At 35.3% G+C, this 16,913-nt stretch overlaps 1 protein-coding gene across 1 annotated transcript; it reads left to right on the forward strand.

The window, feature by feature from the left end:
* Positions 1 to 1,997: 1,997 nt before the first annotated feature.
* On the forward strand, positions 1,998 to 8,856 carry LOC142350680 (uncharacterized). Its single transcript, XM_075402606.1, has one exon. It carries the CDS (start codon positions 2,126 to 2,128, stop codon positions 8,141 to 8,143), a length of 6,018 nt encoding a protein of 2,005 aa, XP_075258721.1. The 5' UTR covers positions 1,998 to 2,125; the 3' UTR covers positions 8,144 to 8,856.
* Positions 8,857 to 16,913: the final 8,057 nt, after the last annotated feature.

Here is a 16,913-nt window from a genome sequence, read left to right on the forward strand (position 1 = left end):
TGCAAGAATCTTGCAAGATTCTTGCAAGATTTCACATTCAAAAGGCGTTGACGAAAAAAGTCATTTATTTTCAGTTTTGCTGATCAAGAATTCTGATATAAGTCATGATATTTGGTTTTCAGTTAGTTTTAGCTACCAAAAACACATAAATATTTTTTCCGGAATTCAAAATCTTGCAAGATTCTTGCAAGATTCTTGCAAGATTTTGAATTCTGGCTATTTTTTTTTCATTGAATTAGGCTTCGTAACTTGTGCAGTAAACAAAAACTTGCTTCAAAGATGTTTCCTAAAACACTTGTACCCAGATTTATTTTTTGGCCTTGATTGATATCTTGCAAGATTCTTGCAAGAATCTTGCAAGTTTTGAATCATCTTGCAAGATTCTTGCAAGATTTGAATCCGCTCATCACTAGGGAAGGTGGTGGGGACTTTATTTTGTTTGATTCATTAAATATGATTTTTAATCATCTATTGTGTCTATGATTCTAGAAAAGATTACATTGGGACTAATTGGCGAAGGAAATTTGGAGTGTTTAAAGTTTTACTTAAGCTAGCAAAAAATTTGTTCAATGTTTTTAGATGCGTCGGGTTTGAGGTGACCTTGACCTTAAACTAACAGTTTACAATAGCTTTCAATGATTAATGTAATAAAGTCCCTGGGATCTGTAGCCATGTGTTTGACAAAGCGGCTAGTAGTTTAATTTCGACGTTTTTCAACTTCTTCCAATTTTTAATTCTGGGTTTTCTTAATTCTTTTTTGCCATTGTTCAAACACCTATAGTAGTAGAAGCAGTAGATTAGTATTCTAAGTCCGATTCGTTCTTCAGTTTTTCCAGCTATTTAGTTTCCAAATGAGTTTCTGGTGGACGTTAGGTTCTTCTGCTGCCTATAGTTCTGCATTTAAATCTGTTTTATTGCTCTCTATCGAAGTTTGGAGCAATTTTTGTTAACGGGTATCTTAATTCATGCAATATTTTTAATTGACCGATTTCTTTCAGAACATTCTTTCGATTTCACTTCTTACTATTTTTTCACGATGGAATTATTTTTTGAACGATTTTTCACGCTTGACGTTTTGATTTTTTGAGTAATTTTAGGGGGTCTATTCAGGTGCAACTACTGTGAAAATGGACCAGTACTGGAGTCGAACCAGCATCTCTTACTTGCAAGCCTAGTGTGCTACCCAATTACACCAACTGGTCTTAAGCTCTCGAACTTGGGCGTCTCTTATAACCCGTTCTTACGTTCTTTCTTGTTCCTCAAGGCTTCATTTCTCTAGCCAAGTATACGTTGAACAAGTAGAGCTTCTTGTCAAGCTATGTCAAGCTTATCTTATGCACAATTTACATTAGGTTGTTCTCTTTCAACCTTCTAACAAGTAATTTGAATTGCGCGCATTCAGAAATTATATCTGATGCTAAAATAAATTTTATTGTGGGTGATGGCACTACATAACTCGTATAGCGTAGAGATTAATGTGCACGACTGTCATCCGAGAGGCCGATGGTTCGAACCCCTCCGCAGAAGTTTTTCCACCATAAAAGTTAATCTAACCTATTCCAATTTCTAATTTATTTGCCTCGCCAGTCGCTCGACAGCAATGAGTCCGACGTTAGTCGGTATATGTTGTTTTGTGTACCTCTTTTAAAAACAATTCATAAAGTGTTGAAAAAGTGTTTTCAAACACTTTTTCCGTACTTTGATTGGAGTTTAACCACTAAGATGTACAAAATTATAGTCTTTTAAATTCAACTCTCCTCGGATGTATTGACGAGTAACTTACTTCATTGAACATAATTGAAGTGTTCAACGTTGTATTTACCTTCTTTTACAGCAATCGGGTACGGTTAATCATGCATCTCAAGTTCATAGAAAATGGGTATTTTAAAATATACGGGTTTTTATTGCTTCTTCTGTGAGGCTTATTAATATCCGTGTGTCAAATTCCGAGATAAAAGCCTTGTGGCCTGCATTGTAAGTTAATAATCCTAACATTTGTGTATTCCTTTTTTTCAGATTTATCTGGAATGCCTTTAATACCGTTTCTTAATAGATACTCCTTGTAATGAATATCCCACCTGGTTACAGAATTTAACTTAGCCAATTCAGTGTAAAACGGAATCATATGGACTTCAACTTCAAAGGGTTCCGAGACAAACTGGCAGCTCATGTTGATTCATCAAAGGAGGCTTTGAGAAAGTCCACTGCTTCTCCAAAACAGAGTCTAACCAATGTATTCACACCCGGAGATCTGCCACTCCAGAGAACCAGAAAGCCCTCAGATGCAAGTTCGGTAGCTAGCGATGTTGTTGGAACGTCGTCTAGTATGGATCCGAATACATCCGGAGGTCCTGAAAAATTTTCCAGAGAACAATCAAACTCGGTGCAAAATCTCAGCGCTATGAGTTCCAGTTTGCTCAGTATCAATTCCATTGCTGAGAACGAACATGGTTCATCAACCCCAATTTTCTCGACTCCGAGGAACTTCAACAATTCATACTACTCGGACGAAAGTGCCTCGGAGGCTGGTAGTATTGTCAGCCACCCGAGTTTAACACCCGCTATCATATCAGAATCTTCGGATCAGGTTTCGGTTTTATCGCCTTCAAGTCGTACCAGTTCTGCAAACCAGAACAGTGGCGAAATTATTCCGATGCCAAATGACGAAGAAATTGAAATCCAGAAAACACAGATTTTAGCCAATTACACGACAGATCAAATTGTATCAGCTTTCATCAAAAACAAAGTAAGGCTCCAAAATTACAAAACAACGTTGCGCAAAAGCAAAATGCAGGGCGAAGAATTGAATAAAGATAATCATAAGTTAACCCAGTTATTAGAAACGACACAAGATAAATATATGCGGAAAATTAGTGAAATGAAAGAAGCTTCCCAGTTGGACAGAGAAGCAAAAGCTCACTTGGAGAAAGTTTTACAGGATGATCTGGACGAGAAAACGATGATAATTGAATCCTTAAATCAAAAAATTAGCCTCCTTAAATCAGGCCGGAAAACCACGAGTGAAGAGAACATAGACACTCTAATGTCGCAGCATGATGATTTACAAAAAAGTGTGGAAATTTTAAAAGTTTACGAAAAGTTTTGTAAAAATTTGCAACACTCGTTTGATGAATTTTCAGTACAGGAATTCGAAAGTAGCCCAAATATTTTGAGTGAAAGCCTGGCGAAAAATTATGTTCAACTCGTGAAAACTATGACGGATCAGTGTGAAAATGGGAATCATTTTGACGATAATCAAATTCAGAATTCTTTGGAAAAAGAAGCAAAATTAAACGAAGTTTACGCAAAATGTTACCAGTTAAGTGCAATACTTGATAAGGAAAAGGAATCTTTGCAAGGGAATGATGAAAGATTTGCAGATTTGATAAATGAAAACAATTCTCTGAAAGAACAACTTACTCAGAAATCAGAGATCGCTGAAAAATCTGAACAGGATTTAAAGTTGTTTATCGAAAAACATCAAAGTTTGGTGGAGCAGCAAAATAGTACAAAACTTGAATGCGAGAATTTCTCCAATCAAGTTAGAGAGATAGAGCAAAAATGGTCGGAATCTGAAAATCATGGCAAAGATCTTGAAAATGAGGTTGAGAGTTTAAAAAACCAAATTGTACTATACCAAGCAAGCGCAAGTTCTGACTCTAAACAAGCTGCGGAATCTGTTCAGAAATTGACTCAAGATCTTACAGAATTCAGGGCAAAATATGAAGATATTTTACGGCAAAAGGAAGATCTTGAGAATCGTCTCTGCGAAGCTCAAAGTCGGGTTCAAAGTTTGGAAAAGTCTAAATTGTTAGTCGAAGAAAGTTTGAATTCTAAACTGAAAGAAACTGAAGATGATTTCAATGGAAAGTTGAGGGAGATGACTCAAAAGTCAGAAGTTTTAGAAACTGAAAAAAGCAAAATAGTGGCGGATTTAGAACAGCAAGTCGTAAAAACTGAAGACTTCGAAAATCAAAACGAAGCTTTGAAAGCGGAACTCAAATCATTAGAGGCTGAAAAATCAGAGCTGAAAACTAAACTCAATGAATTAGAAGCCGCAAATACAAATCTGAACGGGACGAAATGCGAGCTTGAATCAAAGTTTGAGCAACTGAATTCGGAACTGCAATCAAATTTAACCAAACTATTAGATCTTCAATCTGAAATTGACGCCGAAAAAGTCACTTCTTCGAAACTCGAAAGCGAAATCGAAAGTCTGACCCATTCTAAAGTCAGTTTAGAAACTGAGCTGAGTTCGAAAAATTCAGAGTTGGAAATTTTACAAAAGATAAAATCAGAAATCGGAGACACTCAAAACCCTACTTATGAAAATGGTAACATGATTGAAGAAGAAAGCATATCGGTTGTTGAGGAAAATAAAATTGAATCCAGTTCTTCCGAAGTTTTAGAATCCATTCCCGAAAAGTCATCAAAATTGACCCGAAGCAAATCGACGGAAGAAGCGACCCAAACCGAAACTGAAAGTGCATTTATTGACTGCAATCGTATATCGTGCACGAACGAAAAGTGTGAACTAAGGGCTGATGTTACCAGTGCGAACGCCCGAATTGAGGAGTTACTCGGTAAAATTGAATCCCTGAGCTATTCGAAGTACAGCGAGGGTAAACTAACGTCTCGCATTGATGAACTTTTAGCTGAAAAGGAAACGTTAGAAACAACTTTGACCTCTCTTTCGAAAGATCGCGACCTGAAAGTTTCAAACTTGAATGATAAAATTCAAGAATTAGAGCAAGAATTGGTTTGTAAAGTGAACGAAGTTGAAACGTTAGCAGATGCTGTTGCAGTTAGCAACCAAAATAGTGTCTCAAATGAAGAGTATGATAATTGTGCGCTGGAAAATGTCGAAATTAAACGCAATTTTCATCAGCTTTCAAATGAATTTGACACTTTGAGAGAAAAACTATCGCTAGAAAAGCAACAAGCGGTCAATGATTTAGAAATTGAGCTTAAGGATGAATTTAACAAGGAAAAGCGAACATTAGATAATGAAAAGATGGAATTGAATAAAGAGTTGGAAAAGCTGAAATCGGAGTTTTCAGCTATTGAAGAAAGTTTGACCTCTGAAAGGAATCGAATTAAAGACTTTGAGGTCAAAGTTGACAATTTGCAAACTGTAGTGAACGAACAAAACGAAGTTAAGAACAAACTACAGGCTTTGATTGAACAAAAAGAAATGGAAATTTTGTCACTCGGAAAAATCAAAGACGATCATTCGAAGCTTCTGGAAACCAAAACGTCTCTAGAATCGTCTTTAGATTTGCAGGCTGAGCAGTTTAATTTAGAGAGGCACAGTTTTAACGAGAAAATCGAGAGTTTAGAAAAAGCGTTCGGTGAAGCGGATTCGAACGCTTCAAGGGTCAACAGTCTTCTTGACGAGTATGAGAAAAGTTACGAAGGTCGAATTGGTAATTTGAGGGTCGAGTTGGAACAACAAGAAAACGAAGTGAAGTTTCTTAAAAGTTCTTTGGAAGATTCAGAAAGTCGGGCTGAGGAACTTACAAGTAGCTACGAAGATAAATTGAAAGTTGTCAATCAAGAGAAGTCGAATCTGGAATCTGAAATACAGAAACTGACTTCAGATTTGACTTCAAAAGACGCGGAAATTGAAAATTTGAAAAAATCAACAAGCGAAAAAGCGGCACTTCAAACTGAAGTTTCGAAGTTGAAAACCCTGTTAAAATCAAGACAAGATGAAGTAAATGATCTCAAACAGTTACTTGACGAAAAGAAAAATTCAGAAACCGAAATTCAAGATCTCACATCTCAGCTGAATAGGAAACACGATGAAATTCTAGAATTGAAATTGAAAATGGACAATAATTTAGATGTGGAAAATCAATTGAATGATTTGAAATCGGAAGTGAAATCAAAAGAACAAGAAATTGTTGATTTGAAAAAGTTAGCCTCTGAAAGGATGTCTTTAGAAGGTCAGCTTAACGAGTTAACGTTTCAGTTAAAGACGAAGCAGGGTGAAATTGTTGACCTGAAAACCTCGCTTGAGGAAAAACTGTCTTCGGAAATCCTGCTTCAGAAATCAAATTCAGAGCTGAAGTCAAGTCTGGACGAGAAAGAATATAATTTGAAAGCTTTGCAAGATAAACTCAAGTCGGCTGAAACTGTTAATGAACAACAGAAAACGAAGTTTGATGATTACAAAAAGAAAGTTGAAGAGAAGTTTTCATCCCAGAAACAAATAATTAACGAGAAATTCAAAGTTAAAGATAAAGACATTGAACAAAAACAATCAGCAATTGAAAATTTAGAATCGAAATTGAAATCATTACTTGAAGAGAAAGAATCGCTAATTTCAGAAAAATCGACTAATGTTAATGAAATTCAAAGATTAACAGATGAACTTAATGAAAGCCACAAATTAATCAACTCGACATTAGAGCAAAGTCAGAATGACGTCATGCTAGTGCGTCATCAATTAGAATCGCAGTTGAACTCTGCGAAAAATGAAATCGAATCTTTGAAATCACAACTTGAACACGAAACCAAAGGAAAATTTGACGAATTAGAAGGAAAAATCGAAGAATTGGAAAACAAACTTTCAGAAAAGGAGGCTAAAATTTTGAGTTACAGTGAAGATTTGAGAGCGAGTCAAGAAATGGGAATGAAAAAAGAAATTTTGTTCGAGGATGAAAAACAAGCTTTAAACAAATCACATTTTGTAGAAAGAAATAAACTCGCGGCTGATGTTAAATTGCTTCAAAATGAGAAATCAGAACTAGAAATGACTCTTGCCAATGTTAAAAAAGATTATCAGAAGTATCAAATGAAAATGGAGGAATCGACAAAACGAAGTAAAGAAAAAATCGAAGCCTTAAAATCTTCAGCAAACGAAGAAAAATTGTCAAAAGATCGAGAAATCAAACTTCAAGCGGACGAAATCGCAAAATTAAGAGAAACTTTGCAGAAAATTAGGTCTAAACATGGCGAAGAAGTTACAGAAATAAAATCAAAACATACCTCACTGGTTAAAAACTTAGACGATCAAATTAAGGAAAACAAAAATTTGTCCCAGAAAAAGTTGGAAAGTTTGAAACGGGGTCACGAAGATGAAATAAGCAAAGTTTTGAAATCTCACAAAGAAGAATTCACACAGTTAACCTTTGATCACGAGGAAAAAGTCAAAAACATTTTGCTCGAATGTGAACAAAAGTCGGCACAAACGGAAGCAGAAATGACGAAAAATTTCAACGATGAAATTGCTTCGTTACGTCATCAATTAGCTGAAAAAGAAGTAACCAATCAGAGTTTAGAATCAAAATTGACTGATTTGACCTCGAAGCTGCAGAAAGAAACATTAGCTGCAACTTTGAACGAGTATAAGCAAAAATACGAAACTTTGTTACATACATCCCAAAACGATATAAAGCGTTTAGAAAAACAACATGAACAGAAAATCAGAACTTTGGAAAACAAAACTCATGAAGATCAGCGTGTATTAGACAAGCAAGTGCAGGAGCAGAAGTTGATAATCGCAAATTTGGAGTTTGAAATCCAAGATTTGGAGTCGAATTACAATGCGGAGCGGTCGCGTAATGAGCTACTGAGTAAAGAAGCGAAAAGTGCGCAGAAAAATGCTGATTGGAAGTCACTCTTAGAAGCGAAGGAATCAGAAATTGAGCGAATTGAGGAAAGCATGAAAACAAGCTTAAAAAGCAAAGATGAAGAGTTTGAGCACCGATTGCGCGCTGAGCGTGATAAAATTGTTCGCGAAATGGACGAATTTTACTCTGAAAAATACCACGATTTGGTCACAGCTCAAATCGAAAACCAAAAAGGTCAAAATGCTGACAATGTTGAAAATTCAATTCATATAAATGGTGTTAGTGTCTCGGAAGAAAGCTTGAAAATGACAACAGAAGCCACTCTGAACGAGCCAGCAGTTTTGATGTCGCCAGCAAATTTGTCATTGTCTAGTCAGGAGAATTTGTTCAGCTTAGAAGATCCGACTCAACTTCAGTTTCTGAGGACAATCCTGCGACAGTTTATTTTGGGCCAAGAAAAGCTGGTAATGGCGAAAGTATTGGTATCGATTGCAAAGTTTGACGATAGAGAATCGAAGGAAATTCTGAAAGCCGTAAAGCAGAGCTTAAAGTGGATTCCGTTATAGCGAAAGATACTTTTCAGGTTAAAAATCATCAAAGTTCAAAGAGGTAAGTAAAGATGACAAGCTTTGTGTGAACTCAAATCGCTTGTATGGAATCTAAAGCTCATGCTCTTGCATAACAAACTTATAATCAGAAAAAGTAGCGGTGATTGTAACGACTATGTACTTCACGAGTAGTTCATATACAAAATTCTTGACGAGAAAGCCGATAAAAATTAACTTAAATTTTCAGGTGACTTTCAATTCTGCATTAAATGATAATGATATTAGTGTAAATCTGTGTTTATGCACTGAAATGTTTTTTGGGTTGCTAGTTTTATCATTAACTGGTCAGCGAACCCCACTGTACAAAATTATTATACTTGGCTTCCGAACTGTCATTTTGCTTTTATTTTCCTTATTTTCTGCTATAGATATACTGAATGAAATAATTGTGGTGCTGGTATTCATCAAATTTAAATTTACTTTTCGGTGAATTTCCTGAATATTGTAAAAATTATTATTTTTTCCTGATATCTGATATACTTAGTGTTGTCCGCATTATTATGAGTTAATATGTGCTGTACAAAGTCAGATCTTTTAGGAGGGTAGCGTATTTGCAATCAGATCTATTTACTTGAGACGTATTATCGATGTCTATCAATATTCTCAATTATGTATAAAGTTAACATATATTTTTTGCAGTCTAGTTTATCAAATTGAATTTTCAGATGCAATTTTTTTTTACTAAACATAACTCCACTAGAACTACAATAGTTGAAGGTTGTCAAAAATTGTAGCAATCGTGGTGGTAACTGATCCCGTGATGCTCGGTTTGTATAATTTCATTGAGAACTAAGTATTAAAATCGCAGCTTAAATGTGATTCCTAATGGTCCCGAATATTTTCTATAGTAATTTTCTGTTGAATTTCGTTCACGTGAGTAATGATAAAAAAGACTGAAGATTGAGCTAAAATAAAAAAAATGGATTTTAAAAAAACTGCTAAGGATGGGTATTGTTTTCTTCACGGAATTGACACGTTGGTCAATGTAACTACGGAAAGTGCTATCCTTAAATATAAATCACTAAAATCACTAAGACTTAAGATTGAGCTAAAATAAAAAAAATGGATTTTAAAAAAAACTGCTAAGGATGGGTATTGTTTTCTTCACGGAATTGACACGTTGGTCAATGTGACTACGGAAAGTGCTATCCTTAAATATAAATCACTAAAATCACTAAGACTTAAGATTGAGCTAAAATAAAAAAAATGGATTTTAAAAAAAACTGCTAAGGATGGGTATTGTTTTCTTCACGGAATTGACACGTTGGTCAATGTGACTACGGAAAGTGCTATCCTTAAATATAAATCACTAAAACGGAAGGAGTTTGTGGTTACAAACAAATTGATCCCCACTCTTTTTTGCTCTACGCGTTCCACTGTTCAGCAATTTGTTGAAGTCACCTGAACTTGATTCGAGTTTTTGTTGATCAGTGCGGAATCAGGTATTAAGTCGTAAAAGGAGGATGTGTGATGCGTGGCAAAGTCAGATGTGCTGATGCCTTTGTTGGTTTCAAATGGTTTTGCTTTCTCTCAGTTTTCCTTAATCACCCTTGTTTCTTTAATTGTTCCTAAACGATGTGAAGTTTGTAGCGATTATATTGGCCATGCGCCGAGCTGTCTTTTTTAAGACTTATTGTTCCCGGCACCCGAGAACCCCGCTTCACTAACACCACCCCTGAATGCTAGCGTTCTTTAGCCCCAGCTGGTTATTGCCGAATCCAACCGCTCGCCGGTCGTTTGAAGCAATTCAGCCGACGTTAATGGGTTATGTTCTATTGTTTTATTTATGTTTTGTTACCTATCTCATTGTATTCCCAAATAACGAAGTAGGATAACTGCCGAAACGGTCCTTGTTAGTCACTTTCAACTCTACGTTGCGCAGGCAGAAAAAAGGTTATCAGTTGTTTTTTTTTGAATTATTAGAAATTCCTTTAGTGACTTAATCTAGTTCTAATTGCATATGCAGCTTCAGCAGTATTCAATTTTTAATTGTTTGTCTTATTTTTTTATTGAGTTCGTTTAGGAACTGAACTGTGGAACAGGTGTTCGGGCGCTTTTCTCTGAGCGGTATTTTCTTCCAACTAGTCAATTTAGCAACCCACTCGACACTTATCTGAAATTGTTCGAATTAGTTCGAACAGGTGTTCGACCAGTGTTGCATTAAACGGTGGAAAGTTTCAACATTATCAGGCAATGATTTTCTAAAAACGTTTTCATATAATTTTTTGAAAACAATTGCTAGAATTCAGGGCTTTTTAGAAGCCCAAATTTAAGGGAGAGTTTAAAAGGTTCAATCTTTGTTTACTTCAGCATTGGATGTTGTGAATGCGTAAAAGGTGTAGCTCCATATTTTTTCATCTTGATTTTGACGGGTTCTCCTAACTAATGGTGATTGCGGTCTTCGTTTTTGTTTTATTTAAGTGTTTTTTAAATGTTCAGCCAAAATGCTTAGAAAATTTTACTATACTGGTTGTCCGGCAGCCGCAATTTTTTTCATAACCCAGTATTGAAATCAAGCACTGCTTTTTATCAAAAGCAGATTTAGCAAGACGGCTCGCATGATTGCGTTCATGGCAAAGAAAGTTCCAGTGAGAAATGAAAGAAAATTTTGCATAATTATACTGCATGTTGTAGACAATCAAGAAAACATAAGCATTTGTGCAATTTTTGTCCTGTTTTTGTTAATTAAATAATTTCTTGAATGTTCATTTTTTGTCTTCGATTGGATTGACTGACCTGTGTCAGTCCATCCTGTCTGCTTTATCTACAAGTATTGAATAATTGAAGAGCCTCCCATCTTTGCACTTGCGTCCGAAGAGGAAGATATACGCTGGAAAACAAAAGCCAAGAACACACACTAATAGTATAAAAAGCTACAAATGATGCAAAGCTGAATTTCATTTCACTGGTGAAATGAGATTCTTAAACCTAAGCGCAATCTGAAATCAGATATTCTCAATCATAAATAGAGGAAACAAATTTCAGGATTGTATTCTGTCGCTTTGGTCAGGCAGTAGGTAATCTTTGAGCAAAAAATTAACAACGTGGATATGACCATTAAGATTTTGAAATTATACAATGCTCATGTATAGTTTTTGTGAATATGATCAGATCAACTTTTTTGGTAAGCTACGGCGTACAAGATCTGTTTTTCTCTGCTTAACTGATTCAGGTTTTCTGGAAAAAAGCAGTGAAAAGATAACGTTTCATCAAAAGATTTTCTCCAATTGAAGAAACTTATTATATTTAAAGATTTTCTTTCGTGAAGCACCTCAGTAGTGTTTTGTCATTAATCAAGAATTTATGACAGTTAGGTTGTGGAGAACTATGTTTTATTTCAAATTAAAGAAATCCATATTGCAAAATGTAGGCAAACTAGAATTCGCAGTGGGCGAAACTAAAAAACTGATAGTTTCTGTAGAAGACGTGAAAAATGTAGACGCTTCAAAATTGAATAAAATTCAGTATCACAATGATGCTAACAAATTGCAGCGATAGAAAACTGTAATTTGTGCATATGAAAATTGAACAACTGAGTGACAATTGAAAACACGAGTGAAAAATTGGGCGAGTAATATAAAAAGTGTCTTTTATTTGGAAAAGTAACGCTAACGCTCGAAAAGTTGCGAAAGCATGTATCCCTTCCATAACTGTTGAGGATACTTGTAACAGGGGCCGTCTTGCAGAACTTATAAAACAAACCCCTGAAAAATTTTGGTTACTTCAAAATGTTCACTTGCATTTTCAGAACTGAGAAAAAATAAGATCAGGAACTTAAAATAAGAGCAGAAATTTGCTTGTCCATAGTTACTCAGGAGCACAACTGAAAAATGCGTTTGAGATTGGCTTTTTCCGCTATAATAACATTTCTGGAGAATTCTTCTTTCGAAGATACACTGATTTTTCATTAGTATATATAATTAATAGCCGCGTCAGCAATTCCAGGCGGCTATTATAGCGCTCCTAATTTTTTTACAATTCAAAGAATTTGAATTGTATTGGGGTGCTGTCTTTTTTTAAGATCTGTTCAAACATTTTCATGATTTTTGAAGTCAAATTGGAGTAGTGATTTTGGTCACGCCGAAACAGGAAGTGGAGCGAAAAAGCGAGTGGTATTTGCTGTACGCGTTCCGTTGTTCAGCAATTTGTTGAAGTCACCTGAACTTGATTCGAGTTTGTGTTGATCATTGCGGAATCAGGTATTAAGTCTTAAAAGGAGGATCCGTGTGATGCGTGGCGAAGTCAGATACGCTGATGCCTTTGTTGGCTTCAAATGGTTTCGCTTTCTCTCAGTTTTCCTTAATCACCCTTATTTCTTTAATTGCTCTTAAACGAAGTGAAGTTTGTAGCGATTATATTAGCCATGTGCCGAGCTGTCTTTTTTAAGACTTAATGTTCCCGGCACCCGAGACCCCCGCTTCATTAACACCACCCCTGAATGCTAGCGTTCCTAAGCCCCAGCTGGTTATTGCCGAATCCAACCGCTCGCCGGTCGTTTGAAGCAATTCAGCCGACGTTAATGGGTTATGTTCTATTGTTTTATTTATGTTTTGTTACCTATCTCATTGTATTCCCAAATAATGAAGTAGGATAACTGCCGAAACGGTCCTTGGTAGGCACTTTCAACTCTACATTGCTCAGGCAGAAAAAAAGTTATCAGTTGTTTTTTTTTAATTATTAGAATTTCCTTTAATGACTTAATCTAGTTCTAATTGCATATGCAGCTTCAGCGGTATTCAATTTTTAATTGTTTTGGTCTTATCTTTTTATTGAGTTTGTGTAGGAACTGAACTGTGGAACAGGTGTTCGGGCGCTTTTCTCTGAGAGGTATTTTCTTTCAACTATCAATTTAGCAACCCACTCGACACTTATCTGAAATTGTTCGAATTAGTTCGAACAGGTGTTCGACCAGTGTTGCATTAAACGGCGGAAAGTTTCAACATTATCAGGCAAAGATTTTCTAAAAACGTTTTCATTTAATTTTTTGAAAACAATTGCTAGAGCTCAGGTCTTTTAGGAAGCCCAAATTTAAGGGAGAGTTTAAAAGGTTCATTCTTTGTTCACATCAGCATTGGATGTTGTGAATGCGTAAAAGGTGTAGCTCCATTTTTTTAACTTGATTTTGACGGGTTGTCCTAACTAATGGTGATTGCGGTCTTTGTTTTTGTTTTATTTAAGCGTTTTTTAAATGTTTAGCCAAAATGCTTAGAAATTTTACTTACTGGTTGTCCGGCAGCCGCAAATTTTTTCATAACCCGGTATTGAAATCAAGCACTGCTTTTTATCAAAAGCAGATTTAGCAAGACGGCTCGCATGATTGCGTTCATGGCAAAGAAAGTTCCAGTGACAAATGAAAGAAAATATTGCATAATTATACTGCATGTGGTAGACAATCAAGAAAACATAAGCATTTGTGCAATTTTCGTCCTGTTTTTTTTTAATTGTTTAATTTCTTGAATGTTCATTTTTTGTCTTCAATTGGATTGACTGACCTGTGTCAGTCCATCCTGTCTGCTTTATCTACAACTCTTGAATAATTGAAGAGCCACCTATATTTGCACTTGCGTCTGAAGATGAAGATATACACTGGAATATAAAAACCAAGAACACACTAATAGTATAAAAAGCTACAAATGATGCAAAGCTGAATTTCATTTCACTGGTTAAATGAGATTCTTAAACCTAAGCGCAATCTGAAATCAGATATTCTCAATCATAAATAGAGGAAACAAATTTCAGGATTGTTTTTTGTCGCTTTGGTCAGGCAGTAGGTAATCTTTGAGCAAAAAATCAAGAACGTGGATATGACCATTAAGATTTTGAAAGATTTTGTAAGATTTAGGATTATACAATTCTCATGTATAGTTTTTGTGAATATGATCAGATGAACTTTTTTGGTTAGCTACGGCGTACAAGTTTTGTTTTTCTGTGCTTAACTGATTCAGGTTTTCGGGAAAAAAGCAGTGAAAAGATAACATTTCATCAAAAGATTTTCACTATTTGAAGAAACTTATTATGTTTAAAGATTTTGTTTTGTGAAGCACCTCAGTAGTGTTTTGTCACTATTCAAGACTTTATGACAGTTAGGTTGTAGAGTACGATGTTTTATTTCAAATTAAAGAAATCCATATTGCAAAATGTAGGCAAACTAGAATTCGCAGTGGGCGAAATTAAAAAACTGATAGTTTCTGTAGAAGACGTGAAAAAAATGTAGACGCTTCAAAATTGAATAAAATTCAGTATCACAATGATGCTAACAAATTGCAGCGATAGAAAACTGTAATTTGTGCATATGAAAATTGAACAACTGAGTGACAATTGAAAACACGAGTGAATAATTGGGCGAGTAATATAAAAAGTGTCTTTTATTTGGAAAAGTAACGCTAACGCTCGAAAAGTTGCGAAAGCATGTATCCCCTCCATAACTGTTGAGGATATTTGTAACAGAGGCCGTCTTGCAGAACTTATAAAACAAACCCCTGAAAAATTTTGATTTCTTCAAAATGTTCTTTTGAATTTTCAGACTTGAGAAGAAATAAGATCAGTAACTGAAAATAAGATCAGAAATGTGCTTATCCATAGTTACTCAAGAGCACAACTGAAAAATGCGTTTGAGATTGGCTTTTTCCGCTATAATAACAATTGTGGAGAATTCTTTCGAAGATACACTGAGTTTTCATTAGTATATATAATTAATAGCCGCGTCAGTAATTCCAGGCGGCTATTGTAGCGCTCCTAATTTTTTTACAATTCAAAGAATTTGAATTGTGTTGGGGCGCTGTCTTTTTTCTAAAGATCTGTTCACATATTTTTATGATTTTTGAAGTCAAATTGGAGTAGTGATTTTGGACACGCCGAAACAGGAAGTGGAGCGAAACAGCGAGTGGTCTTGCGGCGTGAAATTTTTTCGCTCTAAGTTTAAAGTGTGAAAACGGTGTTTGAACAAAAATTCGCTTTCTCGCTAGTGGTTTTTTGTTCACATGCGGCAATTTCACTTTGATTTTTACTGTTTTTTCGATTTTTTGGATCCGATTTTTTTCTAAATGGTTTTTCCAATCCATTCAGAGTCCGTTCTAGGTCTAGTTTTCTGTTTAGTCAATGAAAATTCTTTGAATTGTGCGTCAGGACTTGTCCTGCTATGTTTTTTACTTCGTCTAACAGATTTTGGTTTCGTCTTACCGTGACTTTCATCACTTTGATGACTTTTAATGACTTTGAGCTTTCAAAACGGGATAAACAGGTGAAGCTCAGCGGGCATCAAGTTTCATTAGAGGCTCTTAGCCGCGTTTGGTAGTATTTCAATTACTTAGAGTGGTGAAGTTACTGGGAACTTACCTCACTTAAAAAATTTCTTGAGTATTAGAGTCTTGAGTTTATGGTTTGGAACATTATTTTGAAAAAGCTCCCCTAGGGCCTTTTCCTTATAGAGCATATGTGTCCCATAAAAATGTCAGACCGGATCTAACCCAAAAAGTCAATTGCTCTATTAAAGGACTGGTGGTCAATCTGTCTATCTGTTTTTAGTTGCTTCAAATCTATGGAAGGCCTGAAGCGTCTATCGCGGCTATTTTCCGCCAATCTGCCGGCTATGTTTTTTGGCTGACCTGTCTGATATGGACGCTAGACTACCTACGGTTAAAGTCGATAAAAAATAATGGACAGGTCAATTCAAAATGCCATTAAATCTTTTCACATCCCAAAAGGCTGAGAATCAAGGAGCTAGTCATATTTTGGAGAAAATTTGAGTCGGCAAAAATTGATAAAAACTGGTTGAACAGTATTCACAGCAGTTGATATCTGTAGGGTCACGTTACCTGATTAGCTATCTAAGCAATGAGGTGCGACACAAAGATTTAATCACGGAGGAATGATTCAACCTTTTAGATTAAAAGTAGAAAAATGAGCATGAATTGATCCCATTTTCACCTTCAATATTTTGTAAAATTTTGTTATGTTAGCAACAATGGATATTTGGCAAAGGCAAACTTGAAAAGAAGAGCAATCGATAATTGAATCAAAAGTACTCAAATACCCAAACGTTGCCACAAAATGTCTTGTATCCAATTCCTTTGCGAATCTTAGGATATAATTTTTTCTTATCTATTCTTTACTTATTTTTGAGTTTTTCTTAAAAAAACCGTAGACCCTTGCAAAAACTAACAGTTGTTTGATGACTCTGCTGTGGTTAACATTGGAAAAAGGTCCAAAAGCAGTAAAATTATTGAGAATAGGCTCAATGCAACAAGAATTGCTAAATGCGGTGAAAATTTATGTTCGTAACTGTCTTCGAAAGAAAACTAAATTATTGAAGTCTTGTTAGTAATAAGTTTTGCTGGCAAGTTTTTGCCAAATCTGTGATCTGGGATGCTCTTAATAAAAGTCCAGATTTGTTTACACCAAAAATTTAGACAACTATATAGTTTGTTTTTTATACAAAATATGCAGGTAAAAATGGATAATTCATCACGAATATACAAATATAATATTATTTTCCTGTAGTCCAAGTGGACAGCAGCAAATGTTTCATTGGATCTGAATAGGCGAAATATTTTCGCATTGATTGAACAATTGATCTTAAAACAGATTTTAAATGATGCCAAAAAAGTTTGTCTGGAATACCCGTCACAATAAAAATTTGTGCGAATAAAAAGGTCTAATATAACCTTCTCCCAATTTTTCAAAACACAATTTATGAACAGTAAGTGGCAGTGGGTGGCAAAATTGAAAG

The sequence above is a fragment of the Convolutriloba macropyga genome, chromosome 12 (genome assembly GCF_964194025.1).
Source record: "Convolutriloba macropyga chromosome 12, txConMacr16.3, whole genome shotgun sequence".
Lineage (NCBI taxonomy): Eukaryota > Metazoa > Xenacoelomorpha > Acoela > Convolutidae > Convolutriloba > Convolutriloba macropyga.

Bases quoted from the DNA above. Each gene is read 5' to 3' on its own strand.
- LOC142350680 (XM_075402606.1), top strand. From the start codon at position 2,126: ATGGACTTCAACTTCAAAGGGTTCCGAGACAAACTGGCAGCTCATGTT.